Source organism: Girardinichthys multiradiatus, chromosome 1 (genome assembly GCF_021462225.1).
Source record: "Girardinichthys multiradiatus isolate DD_20200921_A chromosome 1, DD_fGirMul_XY1, whole genome shotgun sequence".
Classification (NCBI taxonomy): domain Eukaryota; kingdom Metazoa; phylum Chordata; class Actinopteri; order Cyprinodontiformes; family Goodeidae; genus Girardinichthys; species Girardinichthys multiradiatus.
This window is the reverse complement of record NC_061794.1, coordinates 7,337,941-7,365,618: the sequence shown is the minus strand read 5'-3', so window position 1 is coordinate 7,365,618 and position 27,678 is coordinate 7,337,941. Positions and strand designations below refer to the sequence as shown.

The 27,678-nt window shown below is 40.1% G+C and overlaps 1 protein-coding gene across 1 annotated transcript in view; it reads right to left on the bottom strand.

The window, feature by feature from the left end:
- si:rp71-17i16.5 (phosphatidylinositol 4,5-bisphosphate 3-kinase catalytic subunit gamma isoform) overlaps positions 1-27,678 on the bottom strand; it is a 39,788-nt gene that overhangs the window by 9,786 nt on the left and 2,324 nt on the right. The window contains exons 3-7 of the mRNA XM_047359069.1: positions 19,833-21,064; positions 15,988-16,621; positions 12,409-12,474; positions 7,160-7,385; positions 184-278 (exon numbers count right to left, since the gene is read on the bottom strand). Of these exons, the coding sequence (XP_047215025.1) occupies positions 184-278; positions 7,160-7,385; positions 12,409-12,474; positions 15,988-16,621; positions 19,833-21,064 (2,253 nt within the window). The remainder of the gene's footprint in view (positions 1-183; positions 279-7,159; positions 7,386-12,408; positions 12,475-15,987; positions 16,622-19,832; positions 21,065-27,678) is intronic.

Here is a 27,678-nt window from a genome sequence, read left to right as displayed (position 1 = left end):
ACTGGCACAAAACTGTAAAACTATGGTATTAAGTCTGATTTTTAGACAAAAGAATCAACATATATGGGTAAAGGCAAAAAAAAACCCCAAAAAAACCACAGGACTAAACATTCATTCAGCACGTCATCTGTGCCATAGGCACTTCATTTGCTAACACAAATAAACCATTGTAACAAGACCTACCAGGATATTTCCCACTTTGATGCGGGGGTCAAAGGGCAACAGAAATTCGTTTGGCAGATTACTCTTTCTGAGGAGCTCCTGCAGTTTGAGTGGAGCTGAAAAAAAGACACAAATCAAGAAACATGTTAATTTTAGAAAGACTTGTCTTGTTAAAGCACTCATCAATCTGTTAATCAACACAAGAAATACCTACTGACTGTGTTTGCCAAACCTGAGGTGTAAAAGTCTCTACTTTTACTAACTGGCTGCTGAGCAGCAGGGTTTCATCTTCATAGACAAGCCTGACGGTATTTGTTTACCACTCAGTATTAGGGGAATAACCCCAGATGGTTGAAAAATGGGATTAATACACACCTATATACTAAGATCCCACTAAATAACATTCAGTGTAGATTTGTGCATTGTTACACATAATTTAACATATAGGCAAATTTTTTGATCAGACAAAAGTCAAGATAAAATCTTATTAAATTTTGGGGCCATCTTTACAACAACATAAGCTTGACCTGAAGTCGATCACTAGCAGGACAATAGATCCAAACTCAGAAGAATGGATGAAATGAAAAGAATCTGCCTTGATTCAGTCAAAGAGATAAATTAAAGTTACTCTAAACCTGCTAAAGACCAGATCATTTTTACAATGTTCTGAAATGTTAAACCACAGTATTGAAAGAAGGGATAGCTTTTTTCTATATAACTGTATGTAACAAAACTTGCATCTTGTCATAAACAGTCATGTCAAAGGAATTAGGATACCTACATATTTGGAAATATGGATATTTACTACAGTTCAGGCCAACATTATTATAACTGGGGAAGATCGTTAACAGTAAACTTATAATTTTAGCAACTTCTTTCTTCTCACTGGAAGTAATATTGATGTTTTGGAGTGGCAGAGCTTGAGTCCTGACTTAAATCTGAAGAAGAACATGTAGAGGGAGCTAAACTTTAGAGTAATGGCTAGAAGGCCTTTCAAACTCAAAGACTTCGAGCTCATCACCAAAGATAAATCATAAAAATACCAGTGAAAACATAAAATAGCTGAGAACAGTACAAATAATTTTCACCATGACATATTGTTGTTTTTATTTTTTTTATTTCAGGTATTTCAGGTATACCATAAAATAAGCTCTGGCTGCAATACATGTGCCAGGGTAGTGTTGTTCAATGAAATCCTAATTGCTTGATTACCTTTTTAAAACAAGACCACATCCAGCATCAAAGCAGGTAGGCCACATTGATGTAATAGTAATCTGTTTTTGGTTGACCTCCAACCATTTGGATTATTTGTGTGTTGGTGAGTGTGTGTGTGTGTGTGTGTGTGTTCTAGCATTTGTTACAATGTAAGGCCCATTTTTCCAGTAGTATATACTACATTGTGAGGACCCACTGCTCCTCATGGGGCCCAAAGCCTGGGGTCCATAAGAAACAATGCTGTTTTTGGGTTAGGGGTTAGGTTCAGGTCAACGGTGCACATTGAGTTTAAGTTAGATTTAGGGTAAAGTATTTACTGGTAATATTTAGGTTTAAGGTTAACGTCAAGGTTAGGCCATAAAAATTGAAAAATGAATAGTCTAGGCAAAGTTCATGTAAAGATAGAAAGACATACTATGTGGGTGGGTGGGTGAACGAATGTGTAGAAATAAATGTTTGCGTTGAGTAGGTGTATATTGACGAGTTTGTCACCTTGAGGTGTACAGTTGTAAGAGTGGCAAGAACAGTAGAAGGCCTACAACACACAGCACCAAAATAACCCAGTACCAAGCAGGAGAAACCCCCCAGAGCCCCCAATATGCTGGGCAGGCACCAGCCCTTCACGGCAGCCAGAACTCGGTACAAACAAGACTGTGGGGGTGGGGATTTGTGGCATTTGGGTTCGGGGGGGATGTGTTCGATATCGATGTCCTTGTTGGAGGTGGCCCTGTAGGGAGGTTCTTGTTGGGGTTCACTGGGGGTGGGAGACTCCTGGGGTTGGGATCGGAGCTCGTTGGGGGGTCGGGAGTGATCCGTCCTGGGGCGGCTCCGGTTGGCGGGTTGCTTTGGGCCATGTGGACCCCTCTTTTGTACATAGTCCTCTCTCCGGAGGTGGATGGGGGTTGTTGGGGACTGGGTTCGGGGCAGGGGGGCCGGAAGCCGGGCCGGGGTCACCCGGGTCTGGGCAGTACCGGCGCTGTCTGCCTGCCTCTGCCCCAGGAGGGAAGGGGACCACCTCCTGGGTCCGGGGACTGGTTGCCCCTAGGGGGTCCCGGCGGCTGGACCTGGGAGTATAGAGTATGCATGGGGAGTGTGAGTGCGTGTATGACGTCCATTGTTGTTATCCTTATGTTGGGTGTGAGTGATTTTATGTGTATGCATGAGGGTGGGAGTGGGTGATTGTGACTGTGTGTGCCTGTTTTTTTTTTTTTTGTTTGTTTTTTTTGCGACATGTTGGGTCTTGGACTGCTCCCTCTCCTGGATCAGCTTCCTCCCCGCCACACTGCCTGCCGGTGGTTGGAGTCTCTGCCCGCTGGTGCACTTGTGGTTCTCGGTGTCTGAGGCCGGGTGCTTTGGTGTGTGCTGGCTCACTCCCGGTGGCTGCTTGCCGGGGCCTGACCCCCTGGGCTCTGTCGGGCCTCTGCTTGGGGGGTGGTGTGTCCCGGGGTCTTGGGCCTCTGGGTCCATGGCTCGATCTGCTCGGGCGTGGACGGCTGCCGGCGGGGCCTATGGGCTCGTCGCTGCGGCTCCCTGGGGCTTCTGCACTGTTGCTGCTGGGTGGTTCCCCTGGGACTCTCCACTGCTCTTCTCTGGGGGGGTTGTGGTAGTCCCGGCAGTGGTTCTCTTGGGGTTCCTGTGCTTTGGGGGGCCTTTAGATGTCTGTGGCTTGGATCTCCTCAGTGTCCGTCCAGGGACCATGGGGCAAGCCTGTGGGTCCTCACACTCGCTATTGCATATTTTTGTGGAGAAACCTTGTATACAAAAGCGCGTCCACACCCATACTCAGAGGTGTTAAGCTTCAGGTGTTGACAGATACACAGATGTTCAATATTGGGCTGCACCTCTCACTAAGTACATTTTATATTCAGAATTACCGTGTACTATTTTGTTAAAAAAAAAACAGCTGCAGGTGTATAAGCAAGCAGGGTGTAATCTTGTATTCTCTTCATCCTTCTTTCTCTCCTCCACTCTTTCCTCCTTTTCTCCCCTTTTTCCCCATCTCTCTCTTTTTTGAGCTTCTTTTTTCCTTTTCATTTCAGTCTCTGTGTCTGTAACAATTGAAATATTCCCAAAGAAGTTTATAATAAAGTTTATTTTATAAATATCAAGCAGAGCTTTAAAGCATTAGCTGTGATGCTCTGCTTGTGAAAGTAAATCTGTTGGGCAATTTCTTGGCACTCAGACAACAATTCTGAGCGCTACACTGCCGGACAGGACACGAAAAGAAAAAAAAAAAGATTATTAGGACATCCCACCTGGTGAGCTAGCCCTGGGAGGTCATTAGGAAGGGTTGCCCGCCAAAGCCAAGTGTAGCCCACACCCCACAGTTGGCCCGAAAGATCCCCGGGAGCCATAGACCACCCAATGGGAGCTCAACACTGTGGGACGTGGCCTGAGCCCCTATACAAACAACACCACAAGGGAGACATCCTCAGTAGTACTCAGTAGTTTGTATTGCCCCTACGTGCTTGTATGCATGCCTGAAAACGTAGGGGTATGTTCCTTATGAGACGGATGGTGTCTTGGGGTATCTCCTCCCAGATACTAACCAGGGCATCACTGAGGTCCTGAATAGTCTAAGGTGCAACCTGGTGGCGTTGGATTGACCTCAATATTTCCCACACTTTCTGCATGGCATCATTGGACGAGGAAGGAAAGCTAATTTGCCTTGTAGCATTGAAAAAACAAAAAGAAGTAGGTGGTGTATAAAGCCATTAAACCAGGCTAGGGACGGAGCAGGTTGAATACAATACACTGGTGAAAGACATGAAGACGATCGACAGCGAGAAACACTTCGAATACTTCCAAATGGATAGTAGCAAGTTTGATAAGCTAGTTGGCCGCATTGCCCCGTTTCTTCTCCACCAGGACACTCACAGCACAGCTATCAGTGCGACCAAGATAGTGGCAATGACGCTGCGCATCCTCGCAACTGGTTGCTTAGGCAGTGTGCTGCTGCCAGTTACTGCCTAGGCATATCAATTGTGTCACAAATAAAGTCAAAGAAGAATCTTAGAATAAACTGATTCATATTTTTGGCCTGATTTTTTATTAATGCTACTTGTGAAAATGGCAGTGGTGGGAGTGGTGTTGTTTTTCCAGACTAAGTTCTACTTCCCTCTGTCCTATCATTGCTGAAATCATACATTTAATTAAATTCAATTAAATTCAATTCAATTCAATTCAATTAAAAAATACTTTATTCGTCCTAATTAAATGTTGTAGCTCATATTATGCAGGTTTCTTCAAAGAGCCGTTTTAAATGCTGATGGCTGTGGGCAGGAAGGATCTCCTGTTGCAGTCTGTCTTACAGCAGATCTGAAGAAGCCTCTGACTGAAGACACTCTGTTGTTGTAGGTCTCATGAAGAGGATGCTCAGGGTTCTCCATAATGTTCTTCATTTTATGAAGAATCCTTATTTGCACAATGATCTCCAGAGGTTCCAGAGGAGTCACCAGAACAGAACCAGCCTTCTTTATCAGCTTGTTGAGCTTTTTAAGATCCTGGCTCTGATGCTGCTACACCAGCAGATGAGTCCAAATGAGTTTAGATGAGTCTAAAATAGATGTTTTGTACATCAGCGCAACAAGAAAGTATGATGAAAATCAAATAAAGCATTCCTTAAATAGTAATAGTTTAGGGATAAATTCCTGCAGCAAAACCTGGTCAGTTCACCATTATTTATTCCAACATGAATTCTACCATGTATTAGAGGGTGCCTCAGGAAAATGTGAGGTCATCTGTAGAAAAAAATAGCTGAAAGGGGAGCTATTATGAAAATATTAATTTTCTTTTGATCATTTTTATACTTCCATTTGCGTCTCTAATGCTTCTACAAACCAAACTAAAAAAAAACAACATTCAGCCATTTTTTGGCTATAAATGAATGTTTTATGTTTTTCTAGAAAATGTGTGGTTTCAATTACACTGACACCTAGCAACGTACCGGAGTCCCGCCCCTGACTAGCAACGGAAGTGGAGCTCCAACAACTTGCTTTTCAGTAGAGGATCACGTTTTGCTGGCTTGACCTCACACTAGTTTTACAATCGCTACCCTCAAAGGCAGATGTTCTGTTGTTGGCTGCAAAGACCCACATGTGTCCATGCACATTCTCCTGCTGTCGGATAACAGAGATTCCTGGCTTCATTTTATTTTTCAGGGCAATGTTCCAGTCACACTGCCAAAGACAGTACTAGTTTGCGTGAATCACTTAAAAGTAGACTGCTTTGAGAACTCGAATCAGTACACGTTAGGATTTACAGGAATGTACAGCTAATTTGCATAAAATTGACAGAGCCCTAAATTGGCTCTTTCTGAGGAGATGAACTCTCATTATCTCAAAATGATTTTGTGTGAAAAATGTAATTAAATTTTTTTTATAGCCCATAGACCTATCCCAAATGTTTAAATAGGAGTATAATAGGTCACCTTTAAGAAGAAGTGGACCCTGAAAGATTAACCAAGTTATAAGGCATCAACATGTAAACATTTCTTTAACATGTAAACATTTCTTTAACATGTAAACATTTCTTTAACATGTAAACATTTCTTTAAAGTATATTTTATGGGGTAATCAAAGTTTTCCTGTGGCTGTGTATCCATAGACAGATCTATAAAATATACGAGTTTCATTCTGAAATGAGTGACAAAACATTGAACATTTTTTTCAATATTCTATTATTTTGCCATGTACAGGCATTTCCTGCAGTGTCTGAGAGCTTTTATGTTTCTGTCCTGACTTGATCTTTAACATAAATACAGTGCGCCAAGCCTCCGAAAAGCAGCTTAGTCTTTAAATCATAAGGCACCAATTTTAGTAGAAATGATCAGAATCAGACAAATGTCCAGAAGACAGTAATTGACATCCTTCACAAGAAGGCTAAGCCAAAAAATTTAATTGGCTGTCTGTTCACAGAGTGCTGTCTCCAAGCAACATCCAGCGAAATTTTGAGCGAAATCCATACAAGGATTTGCTTGAGCTTAACAAGGAGTGGACTGAGGCAAAGACAAAACTTACAAATTTGCTACTTGCTTTGTACCTGGGCTAAGGAAAAATAGAACTGGGCTCTTGCGCAGTGATCCAAAGTCCTCTTTACAGATGGCAATAAATTCTGCATTTCATTTGGAAATCAAGGTCCCAGAATCTGAAAAAAGAGTGCAAAGGAACATAATCCATTGCTTGAAGTCCACGTTTTCAGAGTCAGTGATGATTTGGGGTGCCATCTCATCTGCTGGTGTTGGGCCACTGTGTTTTCTGAAGACAACAATCAATGCAGCCACCTACCAGGAAACTTTAGAGCACTTCATGCTTCCTTCTGCTGACAGGTTTTATGGAGATGCTAATTTTATTTTCCAGCAGGACTTGGCACCTGCCCACACTGCCAAAGGTACTAAAAGCTGGTTCTATGGTCGTGGTGTTATTGTGCCTGACTGGCCAGCAAACTGGCCTGACCTGAACCCTATAGAAAATCTATAGAGGATTCTCAAAAGGAATATGAGAGACACCAGACCCAATAATGCAGATGATCTGAAGGCCACAATAGAAATAAACCTGAGCTTCTATAATATCTCAACCACAGGTTGATCGCCTCCATGCTACAGTGCATTGAGGAAGTAATTCATGCAATGGATTGCACAGAAATAAACAGACTTTTCAGAAGCCTGAAATTTCTGTTTAAAATATCCTTGTGTAATATTCAAATTTTCTGAAACTGAATTATTTTATTTACATTTTAACAATATTCAAATTTGTACCGGTATTTACATGAACAGATCCATTACCTGAGGAAGGGAGATCTGTTTTGTCTGGGTAGAACCTCTTGATGGTCATCGCGACTTCCTGCAGGGCCTCCACAGCCTGGACCTGCAGGGTGAAGCTGTTGATCATGGCCTGACCGCATCCCAGGAGGTAGGCCTCCAAAATCACTGCCATGCGTTGGCGGAAGTATGGGCATCCTGCTACCTCACTGCGCACATACCAGAAGAAGAAGTGGCCGATTCTTTTGCTCTGCAGAGAAAATGGTAAGATTATTAACAGGGATGGAGCTGTTTACATTTAAATGTTCTTAAAGGAACCACTGGCGAATCTCACATCATTAACCCATTAGGCAAATATGGGAAATAAATCTTTATGTAAACGTTCCATTGTAAACCTACTAACCTGAGACTGACAACATCTGAGTCATTTCCAGAGAACCTGTATGGTGCATTCCATTTGTACTCGGAAATCTGAATTTCTGACCTCAAGTAGAAAATTTCAACCGGAACGCCCCCTGGAAGTTGGAAATATGACTCGGAAAGTCAGGGCAACACGACCGTATTCGACGTCTGCATTCAAGATGGTTGCTACTTGCATCAATAATAGTAAAACTTTCTTACTTTAACTGTTTTAGCAGTTCTTTATTATTTATGTAACATTTAGTAAGTCTTGTACTACACTCTCTAAACAAACCAACAGGCAGTACAGTCCTACATGTACTACTTTTCAGAATTTTTTTCAGTACTTTTCAGAACTCTGTACACCTCAGACTTCCAGTACAAGACAGACTCCTGTCATCTGCAGAAATACTCGGATGATTCTGCAGTCGTGGGGTGGATCAGAGATGGACAAGAAGCTGAGTACAGGAAGGTGGTGGACCGCTTTGTGGCATGGTGTAGAAACAATCATCTCATTTTGAATGTGACTAAAACAAAGAAGATGATTGTAGATTTTAAGAGAAACAGGAATAAGTCAAAAACTATTTCCATCATGGGAGAAGAAGTGGAGATGGTGGAGGAGTATAAATACCTCTGTGTTCACCTGGACAACTGACTAGAGTGGAGATGCAACTGTGAAGCCATCTACAAGAAGGGACAGAGCAGAATGTACTACTTGAGGAAGCTTAGGTCCTTTGGTGTTTGCAGCAAGATGCTGCATATCTTCTATAAGTCTGTTGTGGAAAGTGTGATCTCTTCTGCCATCATCTGCTGGGGAAGCAGCATCAGAGCCAGGGACTTAAAAAAGTTCAACAAGCTGATAAAGAAGGCTGGTTCTGTTCTGGGGACTCCTCTGGAACCTCTGGAGATCATTGTGGAAAGACGGATTCTTCATAAAATGAAGAACATTATGGAGAACCCTGAGCATCCTCTTCATGAGACTGTCCTACAACAACAGAGTGTCTTCAGTCAGAGGCTTCTTCAGATGTGCTGTAAGACGGAGCGCTACAGGAGATCCTTCCTGCCCAAAGCCATCAGCATCTACAACGGCTCTTTGAGGAAACCTTCATAATTTAATTTCCCTTTGGAATTAATAAAGTATTTTTGAATTGAATTGAATTGAATTTATATGATGAGATGTTTCAACGCTGTTTAGATGCATGAAATACTGCATAGAACAAGGTTTATTTTTACTGTTATTGTAAAACTGCTGTTACAGTTTCTTGCAATAAGACCAAAAACAAGCAGGAAGCTGGAACGCTGCAACTCGGAGATGACGTAAACTCCGACTTTCGAGGTTAATGGAATGCAGCATTATCACTGTGGCTATTTCTCAATAATGTTAAAGTTGATACTAAGAACTTTTAAACTACTTTTTAAAGTAGTTTAAACTAGTTAAACTAGTGACTGTCGGCCTAAACTGTTTCCACATGGCCAAAATTGATAAACAAAGCAAAAATAATCCATGAAGTTGAAGCAATGATTTTTTGAACCACTGCTTTTCTAACTTCCTGCAGCAGGTAGCTGTTCTGCAGTGCTAATGCAAGCTTCTTCATAAACAGAAACAAATTCATTTTTCTTTCTATCTCACTCTTTAACCAAGTCACAACTAACATTTCTGTTTTATGTTGTACCGTCTGTGCCTACCCACTTTTCCATGCTATTGTTGAGGAATGTTTAATAAGCTATAATTCCTACTTTACAAATTAATGTGGTCAAATGCAGAATTTAATTAGTTTCCCCTCATTTACACAACATTGTTCTGAGAAAACTTTCAGTGTGAGTGCCATGTTGTAAACATAGCAGAGGATGGATTTAAATCCCGTCGTTAGGCAAGTGAAAACACTATGTGTCTAATAAAGCTGTTATCTCCATGTTATAGTCTGCTTTTGTCGTTCATAGAAAGAAACCAAAGACACATCAATTGGATTCAGACAAAGACAAAACACTACCTGTAATTTATCAGCGGACTTCCCGTGACATCACTGTCTGAATAAAAACCCTGCTTTTGCAACAAACTGACCTCTTCCATGCAGGTCCCCAGAGGAACTGGACGGAGGGACACAGCACGCTAATGTCTCTTTGCTGGCAAACAGACACAACTTTTCAAACTGGATCCAAGAGTGTCATACGATCATGCAATCATATGCACTCAGTTAAGTAGGAATTAATTGCTGTTTGTGTATCCGGTATTCATTCATGAACGGGATAATTAAGGGACAAGCGTTGCTTGACTTTTCTCTCTGAGGTCTACAGAAGCAAACTGTGTTCCAGAGAGTTCCCAGCAGAGACCCTGTCTCTACAACGCAGAGTGGAGCTGTTTTCCCAGTCCGAAAGAAGGACAACGGGACCGCATCACCGTGGTTACAGCAATAATGTGCAGTTTGGCCGGCCGACAGAGCGAGTCGCCCCACCCCACAGCTACAGAGGTTAGCTGCAGTTAACCCTTTGTTCACTGTGGATGCTTTCTTCAACTTTGTCGCCCCGGACAACTTTTCCTGAGCACGGTTCACGTAAGATGTTGTGTTTGGGCAGAGAGAAGTAGTTTAGCATGAAATAATCTAAACATTTTTCATTTTATGACCTTTGGTTTTGTTTGTGTTGAAAACTCAGCCATCTTAGTGCTAGCAGATTATCTGCTCAGCACATGTGCTCAGTTTATGTTCTGTGATTTTTTTTTTTTTTTAAGTTACGACAAACTTTATTTAAAGGGGGATTTTAAACACAGAAGATCGGCCATAACGCGCCGTCCATGCTTATGCATTTCAGCCCTTTTATTAATGTTATTTTAAAGGTATATGTGTGATTCTGATGATAAGCTATCAGCTTCTTTTGTTAGCTTTAACTGCTAACAGCTAAAAACACGTGCTTGCCTGCTAAGATCATTTACCCAAAAAGGTTGTCAGTTTTCAATCTAGTAAAATAATATTTTCCTAAATATTATTTTACTAAACTTGATAATTAAGTAACACAATTAAGCCCATTTCTCAAAGATGTGGTTCTTATTCAAAATAATGTTTCTATAAATATTATTGTAATAAATAAAGGCACCTAATTAAACTCAGCTGAGAATTGGTCATCCAGAAGGTTGGTTTTATCCAGAAAATCATTCTTTAAAATATTATTTTATTAAAATAATATTTTATCTGATCTTGCATTGTGAATGGTTGTCTAAGGGTTTGCCAATTATTGCCTAAGTTAGTTTCAAGACTAACTTAACTTCACTTCCAGATTCTTCAAGATAATTCTTGGTTCTCAAACATAAATAACATTGCATGGTAATGTTGCATCAATCTTTCGGTCATGGTTTTCAACCATCTTTGATCAACTTGTTTATATTGTACATAGCCCATTAGTCTTCCCTATTCTTTAATTCTGCTTGGTAGTCTAGTTGGATTGTTTTAGCATAGTGACGAGTTTGTTGATAGAAATATGTTTAACTTGAGTTGACTTATTTTTGTTAATAAATTCTTGTATTTATAGAGATTTTGTGAATTTATTCCATGTGTGTTGTTATGATTTGGGGTTGTTTGGTTTTTGGTTTCTGGTTTTTTCCTTATGTTTTTCACTGCTCCAGTCTTTAATCATGTCTCTGTTTATTATTTTCCTAGTCATGCTTTAGATTTTGTCTTCTAGTTCTGTGCGGTCAAGTTAAGTTTTTGGATCTGGTTATGCTTTCGTTTCATGTTTTTCTAGTTATGTTTCTATTAGTTTGTTTCCTTGGATTTGCGTTCTGTTCAAGCCATGTTTTGCTCCAGTCACGTTTTGTTCTGTCAATTAAGATTATTCGGTTCACCTGCACCATGTTAATCAGTTTTGTGTTCCACCTCTATCATGCTCCATTTAAACACACCTTGTTCAGTTAGTCGGCGTGGAAACATTTTTCATTTTCATGCTCATGTCCTGCTGTTCACACGAAGCCTGTCTTGCCAAGCCTGCCCATGTCTGTTTTTGCCGTCACCTCCTGTGAGTGAGTTTTTTTGTTATTAAATATTTTTCCATTTAACATCATGCTGCCTGCTAGTCTGCATTCTGGGTTCGTCCATTGCTCAAGCCGTAACATGTGTGCAGAGTTTTGCTGTTCAATAATGTCAGAGCTTGGCTCATCCCTTTCAGTTTTGTCCTAATACCACCGCCTTATTGGGCTGGTATTCACAGGACAACCCTTAACAGAACAAAATATTATTTAATAAAATATTAAAATATTCATATTAAATATTGTTATGACTTGCGATGTATAGAACCCCAGAATGCAGATGAGCAGGCAGCGTGATGGTAAGTGAAAAAAAAAATGTATGACAAAAACTCACTCACAGCAGGAGGCAGGAACAAAATAAACGGGCAGGCAAGACAGGCATGGCATGATCAAAAAAACAAGACTTGGTTTGCGAACAAGACATGAACATGAGAAATGTTTCCGCGATGACTAACTGAACATGTGTGTATATATGGAGTGAAAACCAGGTGGAGCAAGGAGACAGATTAACTTGGACAGGTGAACCGAATAAACTTAATTAACAGAACAAAACGTGACTGGAGCAAAACAGAGACTCTTGAACACAAACTAGAAAAACATGAAGCAAAAGCATAACCAGATCCGAAGACCAAATTTGACAAAACATGAACAAGACGACAAAACAAAGGCATGACCAGGAAAATAAACAGAAACATGATTCAAAACTTGAACAGTGAAAAACATAAGGAAAAAACCCGAAACCAAAAACCAAACAACTCCAAATCAAAACAAATATTAAATAATATATTAATATTCATAATTACAACACCAGAGTTCACATGCTGTGTATGCACACACCAACTGAGGTTACGTGACTCACCCGCAGAGCTCTTTGAATAAGGTACCGAGCAAGGAAACTGTCGTGGTAGGGCTCCACTTTCAGGGTCTGTGAATATAGAAAGGATAACAGAATATTTGGGTCACCTCTTGGTTGTTATTCAAAGAAAATAAGCATGTTAGTCAGTGTTTAGTAGTTATTGTACATGAATCATGCAGTTGTAAAGCAACAACTGGCCAGAAGCAGTTTGGAAAAAACATTATTGTTAAATAATAATTTAACTATTTCCTGCCTATGGATCCAATACAGCTTAAGGAATAATGGAAGTAATTAATAACTCTAAAGCTGCTCATTATCTATAAGTTATCAGTTGAAACAAAAAAAATATTTATCAGCTAATAGTCCTGTAAACAGAGTAAAGGAGTAATGCCATCTGCTCGAATGAAGGTGTATTGCAGTTTTCTTCACAACTTCCCCATACATCATTAGGCTGATTTAAATAAATGGTCCATGGCCTTTCTAGGCAATGGAAAGAGAAAGTTCAGAATTCCCTAGGATTTCTATTACCCGGGTAAAACAAATTCTGGGGCTTTCAGTGGAAAAGGGGCTAATGTGTCAAGGTGGATACATTTAGACCCTCCTAAAGAGCTTGTTATTATAGACAGCAAGACAAGTGAATTTTCAACACAATAAAACAAGATCAATTAAAATAAAAGACTAGTCGGACTTTCACCAACAAGTAGCAATTATAGAAAAGATTGTCATTGTCTACTGTTTACCAAAGAACTGTGTTTACATGCATATCGTTTATCTTAAACATGCATGTAAAGCCTTTCAATCAAGTGTCGTAAGTTGAAACGACATCCAACCCAAAAAAGCAAAAGTATTCATACCACTTGAACATTATCACATTTGGTCACCTTACAACCCTCAATGTCTTTTATTAGGATTGTATGTGATAGACACAAAGAAGTACATTTTAATGTATTCAGCCCATTATAATCTGTTATCACTCAATAAAGTCCAAAGTCTCCTAATTAATACCTAGAGTCTTCCTGTGTCCAACTTATTGTCAGTATAAATCCAGATGTTCCACGAAGAGCTCAGTGGTCATTGTGAATCCATATGTTCTGTTTATTGTCTGTCACAAGCCATGCTGTGAGAGAGGAAACATAGGAAAGATGGTGCTCTGGTCAGATGAGAGAAAACTTTCTGGTTTACATGTAAAACACTATGAAAGCTATCACTCAAAATCACCATGAAAACACCATGCCCATTGTTACACATGGTGTTGGCAACTTAATGCTGTGGGAACTTCAGTAAGGACAGAGCTGCAGGTCGCAGTTGATGGGAAGATGCATGTAGCTAAATTCAGAGCAATCCAGGAAAAAAAACGAGAAGGTGTAAAAGACTTGAGAGTGAGGCGGAGTTTCACCAACCAGCAGGACATCAACCCCACATATACAGGTCCTTCTCAAAATATTAGCATATTGTGATAAAGTTCATTATTTTCCATAATGTCGTGATGAAAATTTAACATTCATATATTTTTGATTCATTGCACACTAACTGAAATATTTTAGGTCTTTTATTGTCTTAATACGGATGATTTTGGCATACAGCTCATGAAAACCCAAAATTCCTATCTCACAAAATTAACATATCATTAAAAGGGTCTCTAAACGAGCTATGAACCTAATCATCTGAATCAACGAGTTAACTCTAAACACCTGCAAAAGATTCCTGAGGTCTTTAAAACTCCCAGCCTGGTTCATCACTCAAAACCCCAATCATGGGTAAGACTGCCAACCTGACTGCTGTCCAGAAGGCCACTATTGACACCCTCAAGCAAGAGGGTAAGACACAGAAAGACATTTCAGAACGAATAGGCTGTTCCCAGAGTGCTGTATCAAGGCACCTCAGTGGGAAGTCTGTCGGAAGGAAAAAGTGTGGCAGAAAACGCTGCACAACGAGAAGAGGTGACCGGACCCTGAGGAAGATTGTGGAGAAGGGCCGATTCCAGACCTTGGGGGACATGCGGAAGCAGTGGACTGAGTCTGGAGTAGAAACATCCAGAGCCACCGTGCACAGGCGTGTGCGGGAAATGGGCTACAGGTGCCGCATTCCCCAGGTCAAGCCACTTTTGAACCAGAAACAGCGGCAGAAGCGCCTGACCTGGGCTACAGAGAAGCAGCACTGGACTGTTGCTCAGTGGTCCAAAGTACTTTTTTCGGATGAAAGCAAATTCTGCATGTCATTCGGAAATCAAGGTGCCAGAGTCTGGAGGAAGACTGGGGAGAAGGAAATGCCAAAATGCCAGAAGTCCAGTGTCAAGTACCCACAGTCAGTGATGGTCTGGGGTGCCGTGTCAGCTGCTGGTGTTGGTCCACTGTGTTTTATCAAGAGCAGGGTCAATGCAGCTAGCTATCAGGAGATTTTGGAGCACTTCATGCTTCCATCTGCTGAAAAGCTTTATGGAGATGAAGATTTCATTTTTCAGCATGACCTGGCACCTGCTCACAGTGCCAAAACCACTGGTAAATGGTTTACTGACCATGGTATCACTGTGCTCAATTGGCCTGCCAACTCTCCTGACCTGAACCCCATAGAGAATCTGTGGGATATTGTGAAGAGAACGTTGAGAGACTCAAGACCCAACACTCTGGATGAGCTAAAGGCCGCTATCGAAGCATCCTGGGCCTCCATAAGACCTCAGCAGTGCCACAGGCTGATTGCCTCCATGCCACGCCGCATTGAAGCAGTCATTTCTGCAAAAGGATTCCCGACCAAGTATTGAGTGCATAACTGTACATGATTATTTGAAGGTTGACGATTTTGTATTAAAAACACTTTTCTTTTATTGGTCGGATGAAATATGCTAATTTTGTGAGATAGGAATTTTGGGTTTTCATGAGCTGTATGCCAAAATCATCCGTATTAAGACAATAAAAGACCTGAAATATTTCAGTTAGTGTGCAGTGAATCTAAAATATATGAATGTTAAATTTTCATCATGACATTACGGAAAATAATGAACTTAATCACAATATACTAATATTTTGAGAAGGACCTGTATAGCCAGAGCTACAGTGGAATGGTTTAGTTCAAAGCTTACTCAGTTTTTCAGAATAGGTCAATTTCAACTCCAGACCTAAATGTATTCAAGAATCGTTGACAAGACAACTGTCTTTTTGTTTACTTATGCTTACTATCTAATCTGAGTTTGAGCTATTTAAAACAAAAAAATATTTCACTTTCTAGATGTTCAAAACTGGAAAAAACGTATCCCTAAATAGTTGCAGCTGTAACGCAGTGAAATTACATTTTACAAAGTACTGACTCAGGTTTGTCTGTGTAAAAAACTATTAGTACCTGTACAGTTTTTCTGTCAGCTTAACAACTATACCGTACTTTGTTGTTGGTTTACCACATAAAATCCCAATAAAATACATTTAATTAATTTTGTTTCTGTGAGATCACAAAATAAACAAAGTATACAATATATTTCTACTGCTTAAAAATATCAGATTAGCAACTATTTAACACTATTCTTATAACACTTCCTTCATGTTTGCTGTCTATGTGATGGGTTTTATTTTTACATGAAGATCACAAACATACCTGCACCAGTTGCAGCAAATACTTGAGCACATCATCATTGGGTAGACTCTCCAGTCTCTGCACCGCTACTTTCCTGACAATCTCATCAGGGAAATCCATATTTAGCAGCTCTAGTGCCACATGTACATCCAGTTCCCCAGGATCCCAGAGTCCTAGTAGCCAGTGCACATCCTCAACCACTCTTCGATGCAGCCAATCAATATTGCGCAAGAAGTGGGGAAGGTTGGAGCCATACTGGACACTCTCCTCTCGAAACCGCTTGAGGCAGTCTCCCTTGGTGTTAAAGACTGGCGATGGGGACCTCAGAGTTACCTTGTCAGTCTTTGGTGCCTGAAAAGATTTACCATGTGGAGAAAGAAAATCTGTGCTGGATGAAGTGCACTGGGTTGAAGCAGTGGATTTGTCTGGGGAAAGGCCAGAGGTGGGACTGCCAGACCCTTCATTGTGGCTAATGGTGTTTGGGAGAACCACGGGGAAGCTGTAACGATCTAGAAGGAAGCTGATGGCCATGGATTCTTCTATATTTGGGTTTGTAGCGGAGGACAGCTTATCAGCTTGGTAGGCGATGGCCCCATCTTCCAGGTCAGGATAGGACCACATGTGCAGAGTGTAGGGACCCTGGCTGAGGGCAGACCTGTTGGGATGAATGAGCGACCGGTTATAGCAGTTACAAACAATGTCATCACATTTATAAGGTTCTTATAAACTGTGCTGTACGCTTTGAAAAAGATGATCCATTTAAATGAGATTTAAGAATAAATCCACACTCAGCTTAAATATTTATTGAACAAAGAAATCTAATCAGGTGGCAGGGCTAACAGGTCCAAGAGGGCAACCCAGACTTCTCTTTCCCCAGCGACACGCTCCAGCTCATTCTGGGTCTTGCCCAGACCAAGATAAATAGAACATGATGTCAAAACCTCCAAAGGGAGTTCCCAAGGACCATCCTGATCATAAGCCCAAGCCAGTTCACCTGATTCATTTCCAAGTAGAGGAGCAGCAGCTCTTCTCCAAGCTCTCCTGTGATGGTGGAGCTCCACACTCTATCTCTAAAGCTGAGCCTGTCACATTCTCGAAGGAGCTTTTTTCAACTGCTTGTATCCAGGATCTTGTTTTTTCGGTTAGGATATTTATCTGATGACCATAGGTGAGGGTCAGAACCTAGATGGGCTGATAAGTTGACACCATGGCCTTTTGGCTCAGCTCTTGCTTCACCATGACAGACTGGAGCAGTACCAGCATAACTCAGAGATGGGGACTCGAGTATGAGACTCCAATTAGAATTGCACTTATGTTACAAAAGAAAAGACTGAAGACTCGACTCGACATTTGAGAGTTGACTTGGACTCCTGGTTTGAGACTCAAGTCTTATTAACATGTATGAACTGGGCTGGCTCCTGGCATAGGCGACAAAAGGGATTGCCTAAGGTGCTGGATGGGCCGCTGCTGCAACAACTAAACAATATACATACAAAAGAGAAAGATTAAAATAAAAAGAATAGAATTTCACAAATAATATCAACTTTCTTACTGATGCGCCACAATCAGCTGATCCAGCGGTTGTAGTTAAATAAATGTATAAATGAAATAAAACAAATTTAGTTTTCTCTGTAGAGTATCTTATAATTAGATTTTGAAGAGTGTCAGAGAGTGAATGCTAGCCTGTCTAACATGTTCCTGAAGTTATGGTTTAGCCAGATAAAATGAACAGATGAGTTCTGTTGTTTTCATGAGTTATATGATATATGATCTGTAGTTTCTGACAGATTCATTTCTCTTTTTGTGTTTTCTGCACTAAACAACTGTGAACTGATGTTACAACAGCCTTATGAGTTTACCTGCTGAATGGCTGTTGGACAGTGTTTCCTCTGTAAACAGGCCAAGCAGAGGCCATGTCAGGTCAAAAATGAATTAATAAATGTTTAAAAAAACGCATAAATATCTTTTTACTCTATATTAGGCACATTAGTATTTATAGTTTGCAACATCTTGTTGCCCAAACATTTTAACTCATTCATGTGGAGCTCTTAGGTGTGAACAATATGGATCTCTGCTTTTTCTACAGGTTAGTTTTCATAATTTGCTCATTTTACATAGAAAAAATCTGCCACTGTAAACAATGGGATCCCTGTTTGAATGATTGGAAAAGATAAAAACTTAAGATGACATTTTACACGTTTATCCTTTTTCTGTTATGTTATATATTTTACAAAATAATCTGTTTGTCACATTTCTATCGTTAACAGACTAAAATAATGTAGCTTTAAATGAAATAGTAAATAACATTATGTTTTACCTCCATCTAAATATTAGAAATGTTTTTGGCACCTTTCACAATTCATGCCAAATAGAATTAGGACAGTTCCGAGGGCAAGAGACCCAATACTATCAACGTGTACAGGTGAGTGTTTAATTAGAAAATTTATCATTGTGGCCTTTAATAGAGAATGTTAGAACATCACCATTATTTAATATGTCAAATACTGTATTGATCGCCACCAATCCCACTACCCAGCAAAAAAAAGTTACACAAAACCAGGTATAATATTCTGTATTTGAGTTTTTGTATGCTCCTCGGGAAAAAAACCTCCAACACACAAATGGGGAAAAGAAGTCAGCGCTTTTACCCTATTACTTACTAGGTCATCTGCCTTGTCAATGACTTAGGAGGATAAAACATTATTTTAGAGCTGGAGATCCAGATCTCCATCCCTGATAAAAACATTTTTTTCAGTTTATGCTATCTTTGATATATGCTGATTTAATTAGCCCATTTACATAGTTTACACTTCGGTTTAACTAGAAAACAGTCACTGGAATGCTGTCTCTATGAATGGGAGTTCAGCTAAAGACTTTCCTTCCCAAGCCTGCCTGACTGGACAAATCATGCAGAGATGATATGACTTTTATTTCCAAACCAGACAGCAGTGACAGGATACGTTTGATGGAACCAACTCTGAGGTAAAGAAGGGTGGAACTAAAATGTTTTTTACAGTGTTTATTTTTAGCGTAAGCAACCACTTTTTATATTTGTAAGGGGTAATCCAATTCAAAGAAATGGGGGAAGCAAACTTGTGGTCCTCCATTTCTGGGGAGGAGCAGTTGGTCCACTTGTTCTTTTTTCAGGTGGAAAAGCCCAGCAGCCCTACATTTCTCAGACTAATGTACTACAGCCATAGAAAATGTGTTCAGAGAGCTCCTTATTTAAAATGTAGGCACTAAATTCAAACTCCTAGAGAAAGCACACTTTTTCTGGTGCTGTCTTTATTATAACAAACATTAAAAGAGATTTCCAACAAATGCATTGAGAAGGTGCAGCAGGGCTACTTTAAACAGGTTCATAGATTAACATATTACATCAAGTCTTTAGTTTAACAACAATTTCTGCCATTCAGTGATATTTTTGTGACAAATACTGCATATTTTAATCCAAAAAGAGTCTTTATCACAAATATATATTGAAACGCACAACCAGTTTAAGATGATCAAAACAGTCATCATATTTTTTCTGAAAAATGGCTCTGACACAAACACTAAAAGGATATGAATGAAGCTAAATTATCTCAAGTAGCAAAAGGAAGTCGATGTATCTACTCAGAGCCACCTATACAAAGCGCTTTACAGCAGAATCTTTTCCAAATACCCAGTTTTAATTTCACTTTAAGCATATTTGTATCTTATGAAGTAAAACAGTTCCCAGAGGCTAGATCTTAGGATCATTTGCTCAGGAAACCCAAAATTGTACTGAGAAGAAATACAATATAATATAATAGTAAAGTTGGTGACTACACTACACTACTGAATTAACTCTAAAAGCAAAGTTCTAAAAGGTTTCTTAAACTCACCTGTGATCTATGAGAAGGAGATTGACAAAGTAGAGGACCTTTCCCTTTCCTTTCTGAGGTTCTGTTGGCCTGTTTGCAGATGACTTTGAGTCTTTGTCCAATGAGACCTTGGAATCTCTGAATAATGTTGATGCTGAGTCCTTGGTTGTTGGAGAGACGTCGCCAGCAGACACATTAATAGTGAAGCTCAGCTTGGCTCCACGAGGAAGGTCCCGGAGGAGAATATCAAATTCCAGCCACTCATTCCAAAGTACTTCATCTGCAAAATGCTTTGGAAAGGAGGATACTGAACAGAGAACTTTGCCACCATAAAGTATGGATGCTTCAACATAGACAGACTGAGGGTGGTTGCTTGGCAGTTGTGGAATATCAAAGCCAAGCAGTTTCACTCTGAACTTTCTGTTGCAGTCCCACAAAGATATCATGAATATGTCATCCAGATCCTTCCCATGGAGACTAAGATCGTCATGGGACCTGAACTGACCACTGAAACCATCAATGAGTGGCCAGTCTACAAAACTGACCGAATCTGGAGCAAGGTGTGAGACAGGAACAACAGAAAAGTGAAGATCCTGATTGGCTTTCAAACACTGTCGTACCCAGAGAAAATCAATAAGGGCGTTTTCACCAGACAAAAACTCCTCCCTCCCCGAGACCTTCAATACTAGTTGTTCAAAAGTCTCATATTCTACATGTTGGTCTGCCATAACCATTTTAAAAACTTGGAAAAGAACATCTGGAGTTGCTTTCAAATCAACTTGTATGCTGAAGCTGATCCTGTTCATGTAGTGGAGTGTGACCGGAAGCTTCCTGTTTAACCACTCTTCAAGCTCATTTGGGATGGGGGCATGAGTAACCCAGGGCTCTGTGGCATACAGCACCTCATCCCGATTCCTTAGCTCCAGCCTTCGCGGAGATGCCAGTTTCCTGCGGGTGAATGTCAGTTCACTAAGTCTGTCTGTTGCCTCTTTCTCCAGGTCATGTCCAATCAGATAAGTCAGACACTGCTGTTGTGTTTTCTTTTGTTCTGAATCACATGCCACCAAAGGCTGTGCAACTATATGCGCCACTAGACACGGAGAACCATCACGTAACCATGGAATATCTAATGTCCTGATTATCTGAAAGTCGTCGTGGGCTTCATACCAGTCATCCCCTCTGGCATACAACAGGATGTATTTCTCTGGATTCAGTATTGCAAATGGATCAGGGTGGCAGTTTTGTTCTTGTGCCTGAAAAGATGGAGACAGATGTTTGAACGCTGTTAATAACACAACATTGTGTAAGGGTCATAAGCAGCGTTATGCATTCATGAGTGAAGCTCACATTTTTGAGAACTTTGAACTACTTTTTAAGTGGAGAATCTGGAGAGAACTTGGCTCATCTGGTTGTGACTTAACAGCTTGCTGTTTGGGGTGAAAAGATTCACACTGTGATTTTTAGGGGCAAACTCTAGATCTTTCATGAAGAAAGAGCTGCAGTATTTTGTTTGCTGAGTGTGCGCACGAGCAGCACAGCATAGTTTAGCTTTCTCAGGACCAATATTGGCCAATTAGACCTCTTTGTCTCCCTTTAATTTAACCTTGAGTCTTTCACCTTTGACTTTACTTCATACATAAAGATATTAAATGAAGGCTCAAGTGCCAACCCTTAAAAATATCAAGTTACACAGAGGGTTTTTTGCTGCCTGATGTTAGTTTTGTTTTATTTTGTTAATGGGTTAAAATGTAGCGAAGAGGAGTCGAGAAGCTGTAGTTTGAACTCTTCTGTCCAACCATCCTGCATTTAAGTAACTGGTATTTAATTTGCATGAATGAATATTCTGCTTAAATAGAATCAATATTTATTAAAGACAAACTGCATGGTGGGTTGACTCCCTTATAGCCAAAATCACATAATAGCCCCCTTCCCATTGACTGTACAAAGCACCAGGCTTTGGAAAAACCACAGGCTTCCAAATCCCAGGTCGCATTTCGATACAATTTTACCCAGATAATTTCACATTCCCAGGGCTTTACATTTACGGGTAAATGGTCCTCGTCTGGAATAGGTCTTTTCAGTTTTCCCCGGGCCTTGTGAAAGGGAAGGTGCTTTGTGCAGCGAGCCTTGGCACCAGCAGTTTCAGTTAAGGCGCAGGTTACAAATTAATGTTTTTTCCATCCATCCATCCATTGTCTTCCGCTTATCTGGGGTCGGTTTGCGAGGGCATCAACTGTCTGGGACCCAGACTTCCCTCTCCCCAGCCACTTGGGCCAGCTCGTGCGGGGGAATCCCAAGGCGTTCCCAGGCCAGCCGAGAAACATAGTCCCTCCAGCGTGTCCTGGGTCTTCCACTGGTCCTCCTCCCGGTGGGACCTGCCCGGAACACCTCAGCAGGGAGGCGTCCAAGAGGCATCCTAACCAGATGCCCGAGCCACCTCAACTGGCTCCTCTCGATGTGGAGGAGCAGCGGCTCTGCATCAGTCCCTCTCAGATGACCGAGCTTCTAACCCTATCTCTAAGGACGAGCCCAGACACCATGCGGAGGAAACTCATTTCAGCTGCTTGTATCCCTGATCTCGTTCTTTTGGTCATGACCCAAAGCTCATGACCATAGATGAGGGTAGGAGCGTAGATCGACCATTAAATTGAGAGCTTCACTTTTTAACTCAGCTCTATCTTCACCACGACACATCGGTACAGCACCCGCTTCACTGCTGACGCAGCACCAATCAATCTATCGATCTCCCGCTCCATTTTACCCTCATTCATGAATAAGACCCCAAGATACTTGAACTCCTCCACTTGAGGCAGGACCTCCCCTCTGACCAGGAGAAGGCACTCTACCCTTTTCCAGCTCATGACCATGGGCTCGGACTTAATCTTTTTTTTACCATTAATTTGTCACATGTTTTAAGTGAGAAAGTAGACCTTAAGACTTCATCTGTGCAGTCAGTTCATCAAGAATAAGACTACTTTGAAACGTTTTTTCGAAGTTTTTGAAGCAGCGGAGCTCCACTTACAGGTGAGTCACAGTTGCAGGCAGTTGGACGAGGACTGCGCCACTAACCGCTGCCTGATCTCGGCTGGCACGCTGGGATTTCCCGCTACCTGTTATCTGTTTGTGGCGGCTAAAAGTGAATATAAATGTTTAGTAGGTATGTGGTGAATAACCGCAAGTACCGAAAATAAAACGGAATGCTTGTGTGACATTTTAAGTTTTTGTTGCCATTAATAATTAACTGTTTCGCCACATTTCTGTAAGACAAATGTTCTAATGCAGTACCGATGATGAGAGCACTAATCAGAGGACTGATTATCAGGGTTTTTTTTCTGATAAATAAAATTGGCACTAAAAACATGTTCAGTAGTTATCTGATATGAGTTTAGCTGCTGATAATAAAAGAAAAATAAGTAAGTTATTCAGTGTTTAGTAGTTATTGTAAATGTATCATGTAGTTGTAAAGCAACAACTCTGGCCAGATGCAGGTTTGTAAAAACCTAAATAAAAAATAATGAAACTTTTCCTGCTTATGGATCCAGTTCAACTCAAGAAATAATGGAAGGAATTAACTGTATAATTCTAAAGCTGCTCATCATCTGTTATTTATCACTCGACACAAAAATGTCAAATGGATAACAGAGAAAAGGAGTAATGCCATCTGCTGGAATGAAGGTGTAATACAGTTTTTTCACACCTCCATATGTCATTAAGCTGATTTAAATAAATGGTCTGTGACAATGGAAAAGGAACATACAAGATTCCCCGGGATTCCTATTACCTGGGTAAAAATTCTGTGGCCTTAAATCCTGGGGTTTTCAATGGAAAGGTGGCTATAGATGATATGTATAGATGACTTGGATCTATTTTGACTTTGTAGCTGTAGAATTATTAAAAAATGTCTTCAAATGCTTCTTTTTGCAAAGCCAACATTTTTGGCTGTTTTTGACTGTGCAATAACACATTTAATGGGGAAATAACCCTTTGTTTATAGATCTGTTAAAATATGAGTGTACAAATAAAACGACTCCTGGCCCAGGCAATCTTGCTGCACGTTTCCCATCCTCCACCCTTTTCCTGTCAGCTTAGTGTTGGAAAAATGAAAAAAAATAAAGGCCACTGTAAAAAAAAAAAAAGAAAAACTTAAAATATGTGAATGAGAGAGAGCAGCTGTTTTTGAAGTTCTGCCATTATCAATAAAAAGGTTTATGTGACAAAGACAACAGCAGAGAATAAAACAGATGCTAGGCAATCGTAAACTCTACATGCTAATTTGTGAATGGCACCATGACCTATATATTCCTTATTTATGTGACTTTATTTGATAAATGATGAAAGCTAGTTGAAAACATTTAGGTGGTGAATTGTAGACATGAATCAACTCATTTTACCCTGGCTGATCTCTGTTTAGATCTAGTTCTTGTTAAAGATAAACAGGCACAATAATGGTCATAAATTATCTTCTATTTCTCTTTTTTAATGAGCCAGACTTTCCTGTATTAATCATTATTAGTGTGGACTTTCAGAATGTCTGTCAAAGCTGTTCTTGGGATTCTGACTGCTTTTTGCCAACCTTTAGTCCCTCAATCTGACTACTTTCAGTTCTTTGTGCTCACTGTGTGCATCAACAGCAACAAAAACATTCCCAGCCAGACCATGGCGAGTAGATGGAGTAGACAGTATATATCTGAATGGAACTCTGTTGTTCAGCTGGACTAAAACTTGTCTGAATATGGGCATGTGCCTGCCCACAGTGTCTAAGCAGTTCACATCCACAGACATGGAGAAGCATGTCAAGGCTTTGACTCTAACCTATGAATCACAAAAGGCTTCTGAATTCAATGAATTTACCTGAGCTGTGTCTACACATAACAGACAACTTTAAATTAAGGCACTTTGTTGCAAGCAACCTGCCACACACATACATTTGTTTTCAAAAAGATGAGAGATAAGATAATTTGACAGACATGAAATTAAATTTTTGCTTCAAATGTTTTAAAGGTCTGTGACTTCTTTTTTGTCCTTCACTTGTTGATTTTACAAATCCATTCTGAGAATAAATTCATGATAACATCATCCCTTTTTGAAATAGAAACAAGGGTGTCAGAATTTTTTTCTGTGGAATGTTTGAAAATTGTGGTTCCAAGAAAATAACTGAACTGGGGAAGAAAGCTTTTGGGTTTTCAGTACCTGATTCCTGGAACGAATTTCAGTGTGAACTTGAATAAATTAAAACCAGGGTGAAAACTCTGCAGTCTATGCTGTATGCAAATGTTTCTAGCTATGTTTCCTTTGTAATTCTCTGTTTTGTGATCTTCGTATTCAAACTGTGTTGCTGCTGACTTCACAAGCTATCCATTACAAAATAGATCTTTAATCTATTGTCCATGGTTATCCAGGTTTATCAGGTCAATACTAGTTAACCATGGTGATTCCTCGAAGTTTCTTGATGACATGCTGCCTAATGTGCTGCTATGGTCAGGACTAGACTAAAACCTGTAGAAAAACATTGAGGACTGCAATGTAGACTACAGACATTTTATTTCTAATTGATAAAATTCAAACTCCTTATAAAAATCTAGTAAAATCTAGTTTATTTACATTAGCGGCAACTAGACCACAAGTTACTGACGGCAACATGAGTAATTCTAAACAGAAAAACTTGTTTTCACAAGAGACGACAACCAGAGATAGCAATGGTAACAAGCTAGCAATCAAAGTGCCCACAAGGTAACCACGAAGACGAGAGTCCGGATATAATGTCTGAAAATTTCTTCATAAGGCCTGTTGGTGTCATACCTCCACAAACATCAGGCCAATATCAAGGAAAACTTGATTCAACTTTGGGAATTATTTGGCTGGATGAATAGGTGGTTCAGTCAAACCCTTACAGTCCTCAGTAGATGCACTGTGGGAGACTGTTAGCACCTTTCAGACATGTCTTGCCTCAGCTGAAGTGCTGGCAGGAGAGAATATTGAATTTTGTTGCCACCGAAACAGCTATTTATGCTCTACAAAACCAAAACGCCTCTCTAATCAACCATATTCATGTCAGAGCAATAAAAATATGATGGTCTGGATGTTTTCATATCTCCACCACAAAACACACCATACTCTAGGACTCAAACCAGCATCAGGTAAACCAAGAAGATGTCTCTTTCCACGTACGTTTCCATCAATACCGTGACTGGGAATTGGTACTGAAATGGGGTAGACACCACCAGGTGAAGTATCAAGGAAACACTCTGAGAATCTATCCTGACCTGACCCCGACTCTCACTACTGTGAAGAGCGTCTAATATCGCAAAGGTGTACAGTTCCGTCTGCTCCAGCTACCGGCTCAACTGAAGGTTGCATTGTACTTTATATTGTTTTACTTTACTAGGAATTCCGTATCATTGTGTTATAAGAACAACCTGATGGGGAAGTGTTTATTTCCCTTTCGTTTTATATATTCAGCATGGTTCTCCCTGCCTACCTCCTTTCTCTAACTTATTAACTCAGTATAGCATGCTTATAATGGAAACATCTGAATTCAGATGTGTGTGGGAAAGACTTAGTTCCCTATACTTGCTAATCCTATAATATCCATCAGTCTTTGTGCTTAGTAGTGCTTATGTTGTTTCGAGTTTAGTTTTATAAGTCAAGTAATACAATGATAGAAGAGATACATTTAATAAAGACCATTCTGTCACAGAATGACATTTTTGGACTCTGTTTGTGGCTTTGGTGTTTGTTTACCTTTTGCCTAGATTTTTCTATTTTGGCTTTTGTATCATGTTTTTCTTTTCTCCCTCCTAGTGTTTACTACTTAAGACCTTTTATGATGGTTTTCTTATTACTTTGTATGGTTTATTATTATTATTATTATTGTAATTATTATAGTTCTTGGTCTTCCCTGGATTCTCTAGTTTTATTTCTCTTTAGTATCTTTGCATTTAATTGTGTTTTATTATTTGTTCCTTTGCACTCTTCTTGTTTACTAGTTTATTTTCTGTTTCCTTTCCAGTTATTTCAGTCAGTGTGGTTAGGTTTGTTTACTTTTGTATTCAGGTTTTCTTTATGGGTTCTTTGTTTGTTCTTAGGTTGTCATTGTTGTTCCTATGTTCCCTCTAGTTTCTCTGTTTACTTTAGTCATGATTATTCTAGTTTTCTTATTCCCTATTTGATTATTCATCTTTGTCTATAGGTTTGCTTGGTCTGTGTTTCTGTTTATTGTTTATTAGTTACTTTGCCCTTCCTCAGCCTTTGTATTTGTTTCACCTGTTCCTTCTGCTTCCCTGCCTCCTTGTCACACCTGTTCCCTGTTCTGTTGATTATCTGCCTTTGTTATCTCACAGTATATAAGTCTGTTTTGTGTCTTTGTTCAGTGGCTGGTTCCTTGTGTTCGTCACACCTCATTCTCGTCCCTGATTATGCTTTGTTTTTTGCCACGCCTTGCCTTGGGAAACCTGCAGTGATTTTGCTACGTTTTTTGACGTTCTTTGAATTACAAAGATGATCCTGCCGAGCTCTTGTCTGCACTTTGGTCCGATCCAAAACCACATTGTGACACATTCTATCCTTCAAGCTTTTTCTTCCCATCCATACCATTCATATTACAGCATTAATTCTATACTAATATCCAAAACCAAACTTGGTAACCGAACTTTCTGACCCTGGTAGTGTATGGGTACCTTTAAGGCAGTTCTGCATGGACAATTATAACAACGTGGCTCATGTCGTAAGAGGGAGGAGAAAGACAGGTTGGCTGGGATGAAATGACAACTAAAGCATCATAGACAACAACATGCCTAAAGCCATCAAGTCACTTCTAAACAAATAAAAGTATTAATGTGTGAAATAAATAGTGTTCTTCAAAAAGAAT